General features: G+C 40.3%; 2 protein-coding genes across 4 annotated transcripts in view; one reads left to right on the forward strand and one right to left on the reverse strand.

Moving 5' to 3' along the window:
* The window catches only part of DKK3 (dickkopf WNT signaling pathway inhibitor 3), a 29,763-nt gene extending 17,976 nt beyond the window's left edge, over positions 1–11,787 (reverse strand). For 2 of the 3 annotated variants that reach the window (XM_040559360.1, XM_040559359.1), the window contains exons 1-3: positions 11,502–11,778; positions 9,472–9,609; positions 8,895–8,978 (exon numbers count right to left, since the gene is read on the reverse strand). In XM_040559360.1, the coding sequence (XP_040415294.1) occupies positions 8,895–8,978; positions 9,472–9,609; positions 11,502–11,705 (426 nt within the window). In that variant the 5' untranslated portion in view covers positions 11,706–11,778. Of the gene's footprint in view, positions 1–8,894; positions 8,979–9,471; positions 9,610–11,501 lie in introns of all 3 variants that reach the window. The other variant, XM_040559358.1, reaches the window with a different exon arrangement.
* A 304-nt stretch (positions 11,788–12,091) lies between these two features.
* MICAL2 (microtubule associated monooxygenase, calponin and LIM domain containing 2) overlaps positions 12,092–17,617 on the forward strand; it is a 163,971-nt gene continuing 158,445 nt past the window's right edge. Inside the window, exons 1-2 of the mRNA XM_040559324.1 lie at positions 12,092–12,417; positions 15,570–15,731. The gene's annotated coding sequence lies outside the window, so the exon portion shown is untranslated. The remainder of the gene's footprint in view (positions 12,418–15,569; positions 15,732–17,617) is intronic.

Consider the following 17,617-nt stretch of genomic DNA (forward strand, 5'->3'; position numbering starts at 1 on the left):
GCTTTTTTGCAGAAGAGTTCTTTCAACCCATATGCAAACAAGGAAGAAGTAGATGACTAAACATGATGTATACCTCCCCACAGATGGAAAGTTTCAGACAAGTCAGATTTCCACCACTAACAAGATTGCTGTAAGTTGTAGAAGTAGTGTATGACTGTCAGATGGACACTGAGGAATGCAGATGGGCATTGATTCTTCTAGAGAAAGCTTGTTCTGTAGCTTTCTAGGGGTAAACTTCCTGATTTGCTGTTGTGTTTTTACTAACACAATCACCTAGAACACTGAACCAATTCTAGGCATTGTGATTGTGTTACAGTAATAGTTTATTTTTGGTAAGGAGAAATTTATTCCAAGAAAATCTTTCTCCCTTCGTTATTTAGCTACTCAAAGGGTAAGAGTTCAGATAGAAAAAAAATGGTGAAGCAGTTCTTCAGCAAATATGATTTTGCACAAAAATATTCTTGTTTGTTTGTTTTTTGGAGTTGAACTGGAAACGAAATACTACATTGTAACACAAGGCTCTGGCAAAGTTTTAAACATCCCCTAACACAGGCATTGACCTGAATTACTAATGAAGAATGTTACTTTCAGAATATTAATTAGCACAACACAATTTTCTTTGCCAAACTTGACAGAAGAAAACTTACACTAAGCTAGCACAACAGCAAAATGTGAAAGAAATCCTAGCTACTACTTTTTTTACTAGCAAAGTAAATTCACTGAAATTGTCCAAATTACTTCAGATTCTCACTGACACAAATGGGAACAGGATTTGATGCCTTTAATTAGGAATAACCCATTTGCTGTTGCATCAGTTCTTGGCCTGTAAATCTGAGCCCTATTTAAGGCAAAAAATGTGATAAAGATCTGTGTTCTGACCTTTGGTTGTCGTGTTTTCAGCTCAAACACCTGCCTGGTTTGTCCCATCTCTCAGCAAAAGGCACCTTGCTTCTCTTCACTCTGACAAGGTCTAGCAGCTGTTTACACCTGCTTGTTTGTTTGGGGTCACCAAGTATGATATCTGAGTCCATGGAAACTGAGGTCTCACTTTTCTCTGCATCGTGGCCATTGCAGCCCTATAGTATTACAAAACCATCTTGTTTGCACACACTATCCATTCATGTGTGGATTCTCTGCACAGACCCGTAACTTTCTACACAGTGTTTTCTCTGAGAAAACAAGCCAGATCAGAATGGACTCACGTCAGTAAACAAAGATGTGGACACAGCCTCTGACACACACCTCAGCTGGCTATTACAGAGCTTTCCCACCCTTCTTCCTTGGAGAAGTTTCTTCATGCAGGAGCAGAGGCGACACACAAGGGTTTCAAACTCCTTAATGACATATCTTTCCATCCATGGAGGCTAAATTTCAGATTTTTTGGCAATAGTCCTGCAAATATCACATGACCAGTAAAACTTCTGGTCTTAGGGACACGCTGTTACTCACAGTAAGGCCATTCTATCACCCGTGAGCAAATTAAACCTCTTAATAGCTTTTGCATCAGTAAGAAGCATCTGGTGCTTACAGTGTTATATATGAACACTGATGGTTACATTCACACTCCATCACACCGTTCAAAACAAGAAGACTATGTCCCTTGCTCTACAAACAAGATACATATCCTAAGTACTCCAGAAATATATATGAATAAGGGCAATTCAAAATACTAATGGCACATTTTTTCTCATCTTAGGCTTTATCTTCTCTCCCTTTGTACCCACCTCCACATCCTTTCCCACTCTAACCCAAGCTACTTGCCCCCATGAGCTATATGCACCTTCCCTTCAGCTTCATCCACTACATTGTCAGGGCTGAAACTGAAAAGAAGAAAAAAAGGGGGTTCAGCCAAATGTTCAGAATGTCTGAACCTTGTTGTTCAGTAGTTCCGCTGCAGGAATTTAGGTGATTTGGGACTGGATGGGAACCTTGCCTACAAAAGGTGTTCTGTTTTAAAATGCAAGCTATGACTTGCAAGCGCTTGAGACGTACTACTTAAAAATCAGCAATTAGCAAAAGAGAGTGCAATAACATGCAGATATCCTGCTTACAAAGGGCTTGTGAAACTCGAGTTCTCTCTTTTAAATGACTGCCACTGTAAGCTATACATGCATTTTTTGCAAAAAGCTTCAGCTTACATTATAACTAATAGTAAACTAATGTATTCAAGTTACTGTTTAGTATATAAACTTGAAAAACTGACACGGTTCATTCATTAATTCTCTCTCAAAACATTAGCTAGGAAGTGAAGATTGCCTTTATCTACTCCTACACTAAGAACTACCTAAAGGGTGGAGTGATTTCAAAAGAACTGCACTAGTCAAGATTTGTGTAACAAGTGATGCCAACAGAGCAGACTGGGCAGTTAACAGAAAAGAATACTAAAAGTGCTAATGAATTGAATGATTAAGTATACAAAAACTACCAGTTTTAGATATTATGGGATTTTTTGGCTACAGACAGACCAGGATTTCAATCCAATAATGCACTTAGTGTGTCTATTGATAGTTTAAGGTTGTCAACTGCAAGTCACCAGACACTAGAAGTTCTGTAAAAAATGAAACAAAAAAATGGGACCCAAATGTAAACCTGGGATGCCCAAAACAAGTATCTTCCCTGAGATACTAACATACCAAAGGGAGCAGACATCAGCACTAAGATCCTGGATGTTCAAATTTTTGCCATCAGCTGCTCTCCTGCAGTGCTGCTGATGGACAAATTGCAATTTTCACTCCACAAATGCTTCCTTCTCAATTTTCAAAGTTCATTTTCACTTCAGCACTGGTAGGAACTCCTCTCCTTGGAGCAGTACAGATCTCAAAGAGTGCAACTCTTGCATATGGCTGAGAACATGCTTAGAGAAATCATATAAGTTGCTCAAATAGGAATCAAGCAGTAACTTTAGCAGTTCTGGATAATCACAGAGAACTGCAAGTTTGGTTAAGATGTGCTACAGCTTGGCCATTTATAGCAGATTTTTCTCTAGAAAATCTTGTCTTACAAGTTGAAGAGGGAAATAGAACCCCAGAAGTTAATGTTTAACTACTTTCTATTTCTTTTTACTATCTTACTACCAGAGTAAAGATAAATCTCTTACTTAAAGGCTTAAAAATGTTGTAAGTAAGGCCATTAAAATGGGGTTGCTATCTATTCTATCTCTACAAATAAACCTGTATGACTCTGGAGCTTTTGTTCTCCAGTCACTTTCTTAAATTTACACATCAGGGTCAAACTCACATTTAATCTGTAAAAAAAACAGACAGTCATTTCCAGAACAGGTCGAGTCAGCTTGCAAAAGCAGTTCCACAGTGGTACAGTACTCCCTGTCCAGAGCTGCAGGGATCCAGACAGCACTCTCTAACCTGGCCTGGTATCACAGGTTCTCTTTCCTAAGCACCGGAGTATTCAAAATTACTAATCAGCTGCTGCATTTGCAGAAGGCTGGTGCTAAATACACATGTGTATACAGGCACACACCCACCTGTTCACAGAGAGAGCAAGCACCTTGCACAGTACCACACTGGAGGCACCTCTCTACTCTCCCACAAAGAAACACGACCTGTACCTTCTAACTCATGAGAAGGTACAGCTGTGCTCTGAAGAGCTTCTATCAACAATGTCAGGCAAAAGAAAGCAATGTTTTTAATAGTGCCAAAGCTAATTGAGAAATGCATGATACTCCTCCAGTTCCCCAGTACACCTTCCCGAAACTTTAGCATCTTCAAAACACAGTTGCAAGGAAGAGAACTGAGAGCAACCAGATGTACTTCTATTAGAGTTTACTTGCTATAAAAGTTGCTATTTTTATTTATCAGATGAATACAGACAAGAAAAAAATCTTAGGTACAGTGGCTTTGAGTTAGAACTTACATAAAATACTACTCCAAATGCAACTAAGAAAAGCAACTAATCTTTTTGCAGTAAATCTTACCAGTATCAGTTTTGTCTCCTTGCATTTTCACTGTTCATGCTTCCTTTTCATTGACTAGGCTAGTGTACCACAATTGAAATAGAACTAGTCAACAAACCAGAAAACATTTTGACTTTCACATGGTAATAAAAAGCACTGTTACTTTATGTTCTGTACTCTACACCAAGCTTTCTACTGGAGCTACTCTGTTAACTTGCATGCTAGGCTATGTTCCCAGGAAAGTAAATTATAGAATATTTGAACCTTAAACCTTAAAAGCAAGTGGATGTAAAACCCTATACAGGCATAAAAACATGCACATCCAGCTACCTATTGCTTGTATTTGGCCTCCTTGGTGATACAAGACTGATGGATCAAAGCCTGACATCTATGCTGGTAACTTGTCAGTCCTCACTGACATCCGAGAAAATGAATGTTAGTCTGGGAATGTAAATGGCGCCTCCACATAATGCAACACCTCTTGAGAATGAGGTCTCAGTGCCAGAAATGGCAAGCAGTCTAGTTCCTCTTCTGGAGGCTTAAAATACCGACAGTCTTCTGGCTATCAAAATACTATCAACTGAGCCACTCAGTAACAAAGAATATAGTCTAAAGAGAATACTTTTGTGATGCAAAGCCAAAAAGCAATAATGTCTGAGAGAGGAATATGCATGTGTAGGGGATTACGTCTAATTTTTCTGTAATATATATATACATGTACATAGTGTACAGATACACCATTTATATGTATTATAGATATGTATATTTCTACCTGTTGTGGGAGGACATGGGATAGCAGAGGCACTGTGATTTAAAAAGTAGGCACAATTTCTTTTCCATGAAACTGCTTTTCCAGTGCTGAATTTGATTCTGGTTAGAATGTGAATTTATTACTGCAAGACAGATGGGTTTTAAGGCACATCCTTCCCTACCTGTGCAGCTTTTACCTCAGGATTCAAAGCCCAAAAGTATCACTGAAAAAAACTTTCAATGATTTCAGCAGCTTCTAACTCAGCTCAGAGAATAAATGAGAAATAAGGGTTGTGGGGTTGCGATTATTATTAATTACTACTGTAATAAATTATATAGACTGTACATTTTAGAGCAGATGGTTTGCTGAGGTGTTTGATGAATTCTCATATTTACCACCCAATTATATACCTAAAGAGCAGGAGCTATGCAAATCCTTAACTTTTTACAAGCCAAGCCTATAAACTGAACCTATAAGGCAGGTTTGGCTTTCAGCATTCAGTTTCCCTACAAGCATAAAAGCTGAGTTTGTGTGATAGTGTGTGCCTATTTCTTTTATTTGGCTGAGTGAAAATAAACAGAAGTGTTGTTCTAAAGAGGCACCAATCTGAAGGATAGCGTTAGAACAGCAGGCCAGTTCCCAGTGGCTGGCTCCTCACAGCCTCTGCTACCAGCATCTCCATCCTCAGAACAAAGTGTCACTATCTGCCCCTTTTCAAATGATCATCAACACTTACAGCTACAACTATACAAACCACTTGTTGTGTTACACTACACAGCAGGATGAATCACTGATGGGTATCAAGGATGTGCATTACAGAACAGCATATACTAGCTGTATTTAGAGGCCCACAGAGATAACCTCCAAAAAGATTTCAAAAGGTTTTCCTTTCAAACTGCCCACAGAATACAAGAGCTATACATGTATTACTTTGCTGCTAACATTTAAAATAAGCAGCCAGGAAGTAGAATAACTCTTCCACCTTCCAGTGGTCTGGAAAACCTGCTGCCTGGAAAGTGACTGAGGCATCCTACAATGTCACTTAACACCTCACATATGAAAATTAACGTATATAATAATGACCTAAGGAGACAGTGCAAAGTTCTTGGCAATGCCTTTAACTCATTTTCCCAATATTTTTGTCTTAAGTTGACAGATCTGAGCAATGGTACTTTTTAATTTGAACTTTTTTTTTTCTTCCACTTGGTAGATCTCTCCTTGGCAGCATGTTTTTCCAGCTGTAATCCAAATTTTCCAATTCTCAATCTCATGCAATTACTCCTAGAATAGTTCTGCAGCCTAGCAGTACCCTAAGTATATTCTTCCTTAATGTTTAAAGTTTTCAAGCATTTTTAGATTTGATTCTGTTAGGTATTTCTTAGATACACTAATATATGTAGATCTGCCTGGTCCCCTTAAACAAGAATCAAATATGTCTGTTGGTTGCTTTTCCCATTTAGTGTTTTCTCTAACTTGGCAACCTTTAAATTAAGTGTTTGTACCATGGGCATGCTCAAAGGTCAAAAGAGTGAGAGACAAATAAACGTTAACAAATGTTTTGTTTCAGTAGCTGCTGCAGAAAGGATGTTGAAAAAAGCTCCCCAGGATCTAAATGTTAGATGAAGTTAATGCAATCATCAGTTCAATGAGGTAGGCCACCATGAAGTATGAGAAAAAAAATTATTCAGCTAGTTGTATTTAGCTGGAAGACTAATCACTATATTGGATCTGGACACAGCACTACCTTATTAAGTGAGGCAACTTTCCCATAAGGAGAACATAGATATTATCATTCACTAGATGTACGAAGCTTATAAGGAACTTTGTATGATCATTGGAGAAAGCTAACTTATAAATATTTTTATAGGTGTGAAGAACAAATAGATACAACGAGCAAGCCAAATACATTAAGAAACAACACTAGTGTTGTGTCCCAGTGCTAAGAAAGTTGAAAGGTTTGCTTCTGTACACTGGTTTTGAAGATGATGACCATACTTGTTTGAAAAAAAAGAAAAAATATTTAAGTTGCCTTCATTACACATATTTCATTATTAAAAAGCATCTTGGAATATGTTAGCACTTTCTATAAAACCAAACTGTACCTTAGAATATTTGCAATTTATTTTGTACCTTGACTTACCATTAAATCTATAACCTTTGTCAAACAGTTAAAAAGAAAGCACAAGCAACTTAATTTTGCTACTTGCTATTCCCAACTTTAATAGCAGTATAAAAACATGAGCTGAAAGAGGGAAACCTTAGTCACTGGATGACAGCAGAGAAGATGCTCACATTTCAGGATTTACACCTAATAAAATAGGAACTACCACCATATTTTTTTCTTTTTCTAATGTCTTATAAAATAGTTGGAGAACTTCCAAGAGAGAACTGGAAGAAAGTTAGACTAAAATAAGCCAGGACATGTTAAACTAAATTAAATCATAAACTATTAGTTAGACAAAGCCAGCTACCAGAGGAAACACTGGCAAGTCCTGTCCTAGTAAGAGCATGAAAGTATCTGAAGAAAACCTAACAGTTGTTCTAACTTAGTACATGCTGACCATCACCCTCAACGGCAGAGGCTTTGCAAGACTTAACATCTGGTTGTTGCTGCAGCAGTGTATCTGAGATTTGCTAGAATTGCTGGACAGTTTAGTTTTCTAATCTAGTCTGCCTTTTGACTTCGGAGTGAAAGGAAAATGATACACCAAACTAAAAAGTGCAATGATCTATTATGAATTGGAGTGGTGTAGAGAGAGCCTGGGGGGGGTGCCCAGGATCAGTTTCAGGTGGAATATAAAACAGCCACCAGGCAAAAGCTGATTTTCTAGTTATTACCTACACATGCCAATTAGAATTTTCATGATGAATGTATAAGCTTAAGTGCTCACATCTAGGAATTTAGGTGCTCATAAGATTAAAGAAAATACACATATAAATGTACTGTCTTCTGTAGTAATAAATCTCAGTAAAAAACAGATGACTAAAACCAGATGACTATCCAAACATGCCCTTACATCTGCAGCACAAGGGAGATTAATGGAGACAAGTATTCCTTTCAGTCATACACAAAAAAAATCCAAACAAATAAACAAACAAAAAAACCCTTCACTTGCATCAACAGCAAAAGGGAACTTAGAAAACACAGGGGTACAGATTCCTGCAGTAGGACACAAAAACAACTTGATCCATGGAAGATGCAGAATCAGTCTGGCAGAAATACTAAACCAATGTGATCAGTATTAGAAAAGATCATTTAAAAACTCAGAATCCACTAGCCAAAAGGCTATGCTGCCACAAGGCATTCAGTGACAGACATAGGAGGAGCTAGTAGATGGTATTTACACTACACTCTGCTTTTCATTGTGGTTCTTTACCAAGCAAAAGAACTGTCAAGAAAAATTCTGTACATGTAGAATCATTTTCTCATGAATTCTGTGGGTAATGACATTATTTTCATAGAAAAATATGATATCATCTGATACATCCACTTTACCACCTGTCTTTCTCAGAAACAACCTGAGCCTGCATTCAGGACAGGAACTTCTAATGAGACTACTGTCGTTTAGCAAATGTACCTGTATTTGCAAGACTTGGGTAAAGAATATCCTTAATCTTTTAAACTTTTTTGAATCTGTGAACAATCGTGTTTCCAGAAGTAAAGGGAGTTGTCCTCCACTCTCCCCCTCCCCAAAATGACATTTCACAACCAGTTCTCACCACCAGCCGAGGCTGAAAAGCAAATAGAGCCATATATTGTTCCACTGACTCCTCAAGACAGACAAATAGGGATTATTTTCTAGAGTTAAAAGTCTATAAAACAATTTTGCTATGAAAACCAAAAGCACAGACAGAGCATCCATGGAGCACTGTTATACTGAGGGTTTATTCACAGTCGTTGGAAAGGGCTGTATAACTATCTTTGCTATTTGAGTACAATACTTACGTTTGATGGACAAATTCAATATTCAGATCAAGCACCTCAGTTAATTGCAACATTGAAACTACCCTACAAATTTGTAATATAGTTTTCCTAAGTTAAACTATTTAAAAACAAACAAAACTCCAACAACAACAACAACAAAAACATTATGACTGCTTACATGAATAGTTTTGTGTTTTAAAACATTCAGAAATTTGGCTATGCCGATCCACGAACTATATCGCTTTCTTCAGACAGGTGAATTTAAAGTATTTGTTTAACTTTCAAGAGGAAAAAATGTGTTCACTTACATGATTTCTTTTGTTTTCTCCATCTTTTATAGATGTAATAACTGTCTCAGAATAAATTGTTGATCCAGTTTTGTTATCTGTAACCTGATATGGCAAAAGAACAACAATAAATCAAAATACATTTTTAAATTATGTTCCTTTGTTACTCTCAGTCGTATTCTGCTATAATTCCCACACTGCTATTTCCCATCTTCCTGGCACTCAGGCAAAATCCTTATTTGGAGGAAAAAAGTAGATGACAAGGCTAACTCCTTAACTATTTGAAACATCACTGTAATGAAGCTAACAGAGTGAGAAATGATCATTCTTTCATTACCTATGCAATTGCCATACCTGTGTTCTACATTTAGTATGCATTTCTTTTCAAAGTAATTATTTTACATTAAACTTTTATGTTATATGCTCCTAAACCTATCAGGCAAGCAAATAAGATACAATAAAATCCAGAAGTAATTATCATCAGGAAAGTTTATGCTTCAAATTCTCATGCTTCTCTGCAAAACATGCAAAATTGTTTTTACTTTTGAAGAAAAGGTCATGCGAGAATGAACAGCTTGGTATGTACGTTTTCTCATACCTTATCAATTTCTTGATGAGTCTGAACAGTTTTATTACCAATTCTGGTTTCTGTGTTGGACTCGTTATGGTAGGTGGGAGGCAAGTTTTCAAAGTTTACTTCTGATAGTTTTTTTGCTCCTTCCTCTTCAGCTTCCATCTGCCAAATTTAAATAAACCAACTGAAAATTAGCAAGCTGAAATGATTACACCAAAGAGAACAAGCAACATATCTTTTCCAGCCCTCAGTAATGCCCTGTTTAATTGTATGATGCTGTTAATATAGATCCCTCTGTATGGGAGCACTCAGCTGTTTCACACAGCAACCACAGCAGCTCTTTTAATGGTCTATAGAAACACTGGAGAGCTAAGCCCTTGAGCTCTGAACAATTTAAATAATGAGCTGAAGTCAGTCTCTGTGAGGAAAAAGTGTGCTGAGACGAGTGACAATTTGGTATCTATACAGGCCAACACTGGTTAAGAGTCTGGCTTTCTATTTTTCCCAGAAAAACACTAACCGCTTCAGACACTTTCCCACCTGACAAAGGGGAGAAAATATTCTGGCAGGAGAGAGTCACAGGCAAAGCCCCTTGAAGGCAGCAGAAGTCCTATAGGTCAGGGTGCACACATACAGAATTTAATTCTCTATTTATTTCAATTCCCATTTCTTTGTTTGCCAGATGAAGACTTGGCACAGAAGAGGTGATAAGAGTGTTCTCTGAATCAGAAAACAGAGCAAGCACAGCAAAAGGGCATGAGCCTTGTAAACAATACAAACTTGGAGCAAGTTGTTTCACGTCTGTTACTTGCAATCACTGTGACAGAGCTAGGAGGCCACAAGTTCAGCCAGGGTGAACAACAGAATTTTTCCCAAGACAAAAATCTCTCTTTTTGGTGTATCTACTTTAACTGACAGTTGCAAACCTTTTCAAGAGCAAAGCATTTACCTGCTCCCATGCAGCTCAGAGAATCCATCTGTTGTACTGTATACAGACCATTCCTCAATCCCGAATAAACATTTTTAATAGAAGCAGTAAAATAGGCAGACATTTTAACTACATCCTTATTTACAACTAAGCATATTTTTTGTATTGTAAAGCATGCTTTTTTAATGGTTTGTCTCAATGTGTTTACAGCCTAAATGAAATGGATGACAAGCAGAATTCAGCAACCATCTGGATAACAGTAAAAGTTCAGGAATGATCTAATTACCGTAAACAAAGGTCTGTGTCCCTCGTGGCCTGTGAGTAAAAGGATTTTTGGACTACATAACTTAGTTTTAAGTGAAAGAGAGAACTTGGAAGGAAGATTTTGAACATGACAGGGAAAAAGCCCAGAAGTGGGAGGAATGCAGAAATATGTGCTTTGACTGGTATGTGAGACAATGGCTTGGGGTTGTAGATTCAGAAACAGGTCCTGTGTGATTCTGGGCAAGTAACTTGAGATCAAGACACGGAATTACATGAAAAATAAGCTGCTTCTCCACATACATCTTCAGGATTGTCTTACACCTTTGAATCCTTATCTGCGATCACCTCTGGCGTTTTAGGTGCTGCTGCACATTAAAGGCTTCCCTTCACTCTTCCCCTTGCCACGCCCTTTTTTGCTCCTGCTTTAGGATCCAGGCAAATGTCTGCCCGCACGTTTGCCTCACGACCAGTTCTCACACGGCGAGGCCGGCTTTCCAGCGCCCCCCCTGGCGCGCAGCACGGCACAGCGCGGGGCAGCGGCGGCAGGGAGACTCGGCGGCCGGGAGGCTCGGCCGGGGGCGGCGCGGGGGAGCCGGGCGGTAGGCACGGCAAGCCCGGAGGCGGGAGCGAGCAGCGCCGGCGGCGGCAGGGGAGCGCTTCCGCCGCAGCCGGCCCCCGTCACCTCCCTCAGCGGGTCCGCCCGCCACCTTTCCTCGCCCCTCAGGCGCGGCGGCGGTAACGGCTCTGACGAGGGCGGGTGAGATGTTAGCGCCGCGCGCCGCTGTCCGCAGGTGCGGCCCGGCCCCAGGGTAGAAGGGGAGGGAAGGGGGGGGCACCCCACCCCACCTAGCCGCCCCCTCACCTCCTGCACGGCGTTGCGCAGCTTGTGCTGCGTGTCCTCCATCAGCGCCTCCACCTCCCGCAGCATCTCGCCCAGGCTGGCGGCCCGCCGCCGTCCGCCGTCCCCCGCCGCGGCGCAGCACGGAGCTGCCAGCGCGGCCGCCAGCAGCAGCAGCAGCAGCCGCCGCGGACCCGGCTCCGCGGCCGGTGCTGGTCCGCGCCGCATCCCGGTGGCACCGCTCCCGCCGCTCCCCGTACCGGTTGCGGGCTGGCAGCGCGGAGGGGGAGCGGGGCGGGGCGGGGCGGCAGCAGGCGGCTCCGCAGTGCAGCGCCAGCCCCGCAGCCCCCCGCAGTCCCTCGCCGGCCCGCCCCGGCCTGGCCCGGCCCCCGCGGCTCCCCGCGGCTTCGCAGGCCTGGGCGTGAGGAGAGCGAGGCGGGGGCACAACGCCCCAGCGCGGCGGGAAGGGACGGGCCGGCAGGAAAGAGAGGGGTGCTGAGGGAAAAAGGCGGAGGGGGTCACCCTTCGGGCCCGAGGGCTTCCCTCTCTTGATTTTTCAGTCACGTTTAATGCGAGGAGGATGGTGGGAGCTGCCTCACAATATCTCCGTTATGTATTTTGCTTTCTAGTCTTCAGCGAGGCTCATCAGTAGATGTGGTCGGCTCTGAGGACCAGCTAGTTCTCTGAGAGTTGATACCTCCAGCATCTGGCTGGCCAGCGCCCTACTCTCTCTGATGACTTCCTTCCAAATCTTTTTCCCCAAAATTTAAGACGACATCATCATTTTTTTATCTGTGTGCATCTTCCCCAGCCTCCACATTACTCTTCCTGTCCGTGCTGCACCTCAAGAATTTCGTAGGTTAGCTGCAGTCGGCTGGCTGCTCTGATGCAACAATGTCATGCCAAGAGAAAACATTTTATTTTGGAGCCTGGATGAGAGGTAATAGTGAGTAAAGTATTTCTGCAGAACATATATGTCCTGAACATTTCCTGCAAATTACGATAATCACCAATATAAATTCCATAGTTATTGGCAGACTGAAGAAGCTTCATACAGCTCTAGCAGAAAGGCAGTAGAGAGGCGTGGAGATTGTTAGGCCCCGTCTGTCCCCAGAGGGAAACCCTTCCTCCAGTCTCCTAGCTCCCGCATATCATAGAAACATACTATTGTAGGGGCTTTTCCAACCTAAATGATTCTGAAGTTCATACTTTTTTTCAGTGCCACAGAAGGTTTCCTTTTGGACACACCATAAATCTCAATTTATTGCAGTAGTTTGATATTTTTGAAATATTAACTTCTTGGACTACACAATTTAAGTAATAAAGTGTGTTGGGAATTATCTGGAACAAATTAACTTTATTCCATCACATTGCATGAAATGCAGCATATAAAACAATTGTGCAATTTACATAACATACTCCTCTTTCCAGTCTTTATAGTTAGATTTCCAGTTTACTGTCTTAAACCAGCTTATTAATATTGCCAGTGACGATGTACAGGTGACACTTAATTAGCATTAAGACGTTTAATATTCTTTGAGGAGTATCTGAAGGTTGTGAGAACATCTCCTGAAAGGTATATTGTACAAAAAAAAACACATTATACAAAAACATATATGATCTTTTGTCAAGATATAATTTATTTTTAGACATTAAGTAACGAATTCAGGGAAGATAAAATAAGCTGGCATAATTCTAGCTGGAAGTGTAGTTAGGAAAAGCAAATCCCAGAGATACTACACAAAAAGAGTTTGAAAGACTTTGGTTAGCCTCAGTACAAGAACCTTAAGGTGAATTTGAGTCAAGAATGCTCCCTTGCCATGGTGAATGCACTCCTGTCAAAGATAGCCGTCATCTGAATTGGTGATTCTGGAGAATAGAAACCACTTTCTGCTTGGATGAGTTTTGAGACAAAAGAGCACATTCCTGAAATCAGTAGGGTAGGGAATCATGCATGTTCAATTTTTTTTTCCCCACACATTGTTTATTCATTTAAAGGACATACATTACATTGTGTTCAGTGTTTCAAACATCTGTTAGTTTGAATGTTCATTTACCATTTAATTGAGTTCTTTTCCCTTTCCAACAATTGTACTGTGAACAGTCAGTCAATTAGAAAAAAAGAGTAGCAAGATGTCTGGCTAATCTATGAAAAGAAAAGGCATCCTTCTGAAGGATGTAAGTATAAACAACATCAGATAACAATACAGCAAAGACAAAATCTATTACCAGCAAGCAAAAATCCCCGAAACCGAAAGCCAGAAGTCTGCTGAGCAGAGTTAGGAGAGGGAACTAGGAAGTGACATTAGCAGTTTCTTCCATCTTAAGCACTATGTGTCTTGGCAGTTCCTTTGAATTTCCCCTGAGGAGGCTGTGCTGTGTGGCTGCGGTCAAGTTGGGGTGCCAAGCTGGTGCTGCCGAGGGGTCACCCAGCTGCTGGGCTAACCCCATCACCTGCGGAGCAAATGGTGTGCACCCGCAGCTGTCACCCTCTCTAGTGCTCCTTTCCCTTACTCCCCAAGCGTGCAGGATGCCTACACCAAAGTACCTGGTTGTGGCTTTTGGCCAAGGGTGATTTAGGTATGAGATCCATGGGAAAGCTGCCCAGTTCAGTGACGCGGCCTCAGTGGGTGATCATAGTTGGCATCCTGTGGGAGACTGTGCCCTGCCACTGAGTCCCTGCTGACAGCAGCTTGAAAGGCCAGCTGTGACAGCAGCCAAGGGCAAACCAGACTTGGTGCAGCTAACTGAGGAGGTAGAATAACAACAAGTGGCAAACTGAATGCTTATGGCCTAAAATGAATTCGAATATTCATACTACAGTCTTGAAAATTACTGTTTAGCATGTCAGCAGTATTTAATTCCCATGTGAAAATGATTGTTTTATTAGTACAGTAGCAGTTAATGGTTTTCTATGGGAGAGACTATCCAGACAGATAAAGATGTGATAACATTATTAAATGGCTACTCTTTTTACTGCTCTTTTGTTTTATAAGAATGCTTGGATTTACAAAGCTCTGAGTTGTAGTAAATTTTTTTTCTACTCACATGAGGTTTTACGATACGGAAACTTGTAAATGTCAGGATTGAATAACTCTAGTATAAAACACAGAGTTATTTTGCTGGATCAGCTCAGTGTTTAACTTTCTGACCATCTTCATATATGAAACATATATCAAAATTTTAAGCTCAGTCTGAGATCTAGGAGTTTTAGGAAAATATCGGAAAGAATTAGGGATTTCATAGCTATCAGAGCAGAACCATTAAATTGTCATATTTTTTCTCAGGATTTGCTGAAATAAATAGGCATTAAGGACACTGAAATGCTAACACGTTTGGGATAAACCTGACTGCAATGAGAAGATTATCAACAGAGTTTTTCTGGAATTGCTGTTCCTGAAAATTCCTAATTTAATACTATTCTGGAGTAATTGTGCTACATTCTAGTTTAATTTATTTTGTTCTGTAAGCAGTTTACATTGCAAAGCAGTAAGACCTTGTTTAAGATTGTAAGAGGATCACACATAGAGTTGATTTTGAACCGTTATCGTAGTCAACTCCGCACCTTGTCAGAACCAGAATAACTTTCAGATGTAGGTGACCACCTTGCAGGCCCTTATTTAGTAGATAGAAGGCAAGATTTGTGGTCTGTTTAGTTTTATTTTCTTAGATAAGAAAGAAAGTTTTATCTTCTTAGTTGCAGAAGTTAGAGTGGAGTTCCATTATCTTCTTTTGGACTTCTTGTGAATGATCATAAAATTTTCTGGAGGTTAGATTGTTAAAGGACCTGTGAAATATTAACCTCACAGCATACAGTAAATCCTTGTCAGCCTTTTCAAATACTGTCATTATGGGACAGCTGTAATTTACTCAGAAAAAATAGAATTATGCAAATAGGAATATTGTTTGCATTTGATGGTGCATTATTTAGCAAGACAGCAGCTATGCATTTGAAATATGAACATGTTTTGATCTCATTTTTTATTGCTCTGTGGACTGTATTTTCCTTTTGATATGCTCCCGGTTTTAACTGGTGAAGGCCTGAATAATCAACAATGCCTATTTTTATGGTGTGCCTTGTTATCTTCTCAGTTACTCATGACCAGAACAGATTGAGCAGTGAGTCACCCACCAGATGTTATTAGAGCTGTGACAACAAGAAACCAGATGAAACCTCTAAACTCTATCTGCTTTCCAGACCACGGAAATGCAGCATATTGAATTTGCTTTGACTTATGCAAACCGCAGAGCCTGGTAAGGACTCTTTTCTACCCCTAGGAGTTTTCCAGTATAGAGAAGTTTTGAACAACCACAAATGCAAATTACATGCATAGGCAAACTGCTGTATTCTAGCACACGCCCAATGATAGTTTAAATGCCACTGCAAGCCATTGTCTTCATTTAAAAATAGTGACCTTAGGCAATAAGTTTCTGAAAGTTTTTAGAAAGTATTATTTTGTATTTGTAATGCACAAGTCCATGGCAATGGATGGCAATCTTACTGTTACTCAAATGTATTGCTGTGTATATTCATACAATCAAATTACATTTCAAAACTTTCACATGCCAAATTATTCCAGCTACTTATGAAGTGCAATATTGTCTCATAAATGAAAAGGTCAGTGTAATTCTTTTTACAGAAATGTGCACGTGTGTTTTTTGGGAGGGGTATAAACTGACAGTCCGTATGTGCAAACACTATCACGAGCACTACTGTAGCATTTAATGTTTTTAAGACTTGGTGGTTAAGATAATTGGGAGTGAAATGCAGAATCTCTGTATCCAGATCTTTCTTAGAGTGCATTTCAGATCAGAAAGTAATGGTTGAAAGTTTTTGGTGTGCTCAGTTTGTTGTAGATAGATAGTTGATAGTTTCATTGATATCGGCTCCCAAGAGCTGGAAGGCTGGATATTAACAAATATTAAGCTATTCTCTCATAATCAGAGAGCATCCTTCTAGGCCAGGGTTGAGTTGTATTGCCTCATTCTTGTAGGGAACCTTGACCTGTGATGTCCCAGCTGTATCTTTTGAAGCTAGAAGACATAAGCCTTTTGTGGTCTGTCACAAATAGTGCATTTTTCTTTAAAACAGAATTTCTCAGGCTGGTTGGACAAATCATTTCTTTTTGACTTTCTGTAGTGTTTGTCCTTAATGCAATTTGCAGGCATTCAAATGGTGCTTCCATTCTGGGGCTTTGTCATGAAGGCAGAGACTGCTTGGTGACTGCATTTCCCTATTGTAGTAAGAAGTGATATAGCTTGGGCTGCTGAGCTGATAGTGTGGGTCTCCTGAGACCTCTGGTAGGCTTATAGCTCATTCTGAGTGCCTCTGTTTTCCCTTCTCATTGCTCTTAAGGGTGGTTGTTTTGTGGCTGTAAGATGTATGAAGATTTTTGGTATGTGGCTCTGAGAACATTTTTTCCAGACTATATTCGTACCTTTTTCCCTAATGCAGCCACCCACTCTATAAAATTCCCAGTTAGCTGCAGCTAAGATAGTAAGCAAGGTTAATAAGAGTAAGTTGATGGACCAACTCTTTCCACGTAGCATTCCTTTGCCAGTTACTGATCCGATCAAGGTTTTAATATGGAAGTTGAGAGAAACATGTCCCTTTTTGTGTAGGGGTGATATGTGTAGAGAATAGACATCTTAGAGCCAAATTCTGTTGTGTGTTCCATGGCATTAATTGTTGACTATTCCTGTTAGCTTCAGCACTTTGCAACATCAAGGTAGGTATGATCTAAATCTTACTACAGATCTCATTACCTTGCTACAGTTGCTATTCTCCCCCTTGAAACTATATTATAAGCAGACACAACACGTATTTGTGAGAGTTGGGACAAGAGAATCGAGGAATGGGCATTCTACGAACTGCTGTGAAATTGGGCCAACAGTCATGAAGAAGGTACCTGGAAGAGAAGGAACTAAATAAATTAAGAGATGAAATGGGTTGAAGTAAGATAGACAGGAACTCACATAAGGAAAATTAGAAAGATAACAACTAGAGCAGTAGGGAGGTTTTTTGAAAGGGGTGGTGAGAAGACTGGCTTGAGACACAGGAAGAGAGAAGCAGTGCGAAGGAGTTGCAGAGAAAAAGTACTTGAAAGAGACCACATGAAAGAGAAAGTCACATGGACAAA

Source organism: Cygnus olor, chromosome 5 (genome assembly GCF_009769625.2).
Source record: "Cygnus olor isolate bCygOlo1 chromosome 5, bCygOlo1.pri.v2, whole genome shotgun sequence".
Lineage (NCBI taxonomy): Eukaryota > Metazoa > Chordata > Aves > Anseriformes > Anatidae > Cygnus > Cygnus olor.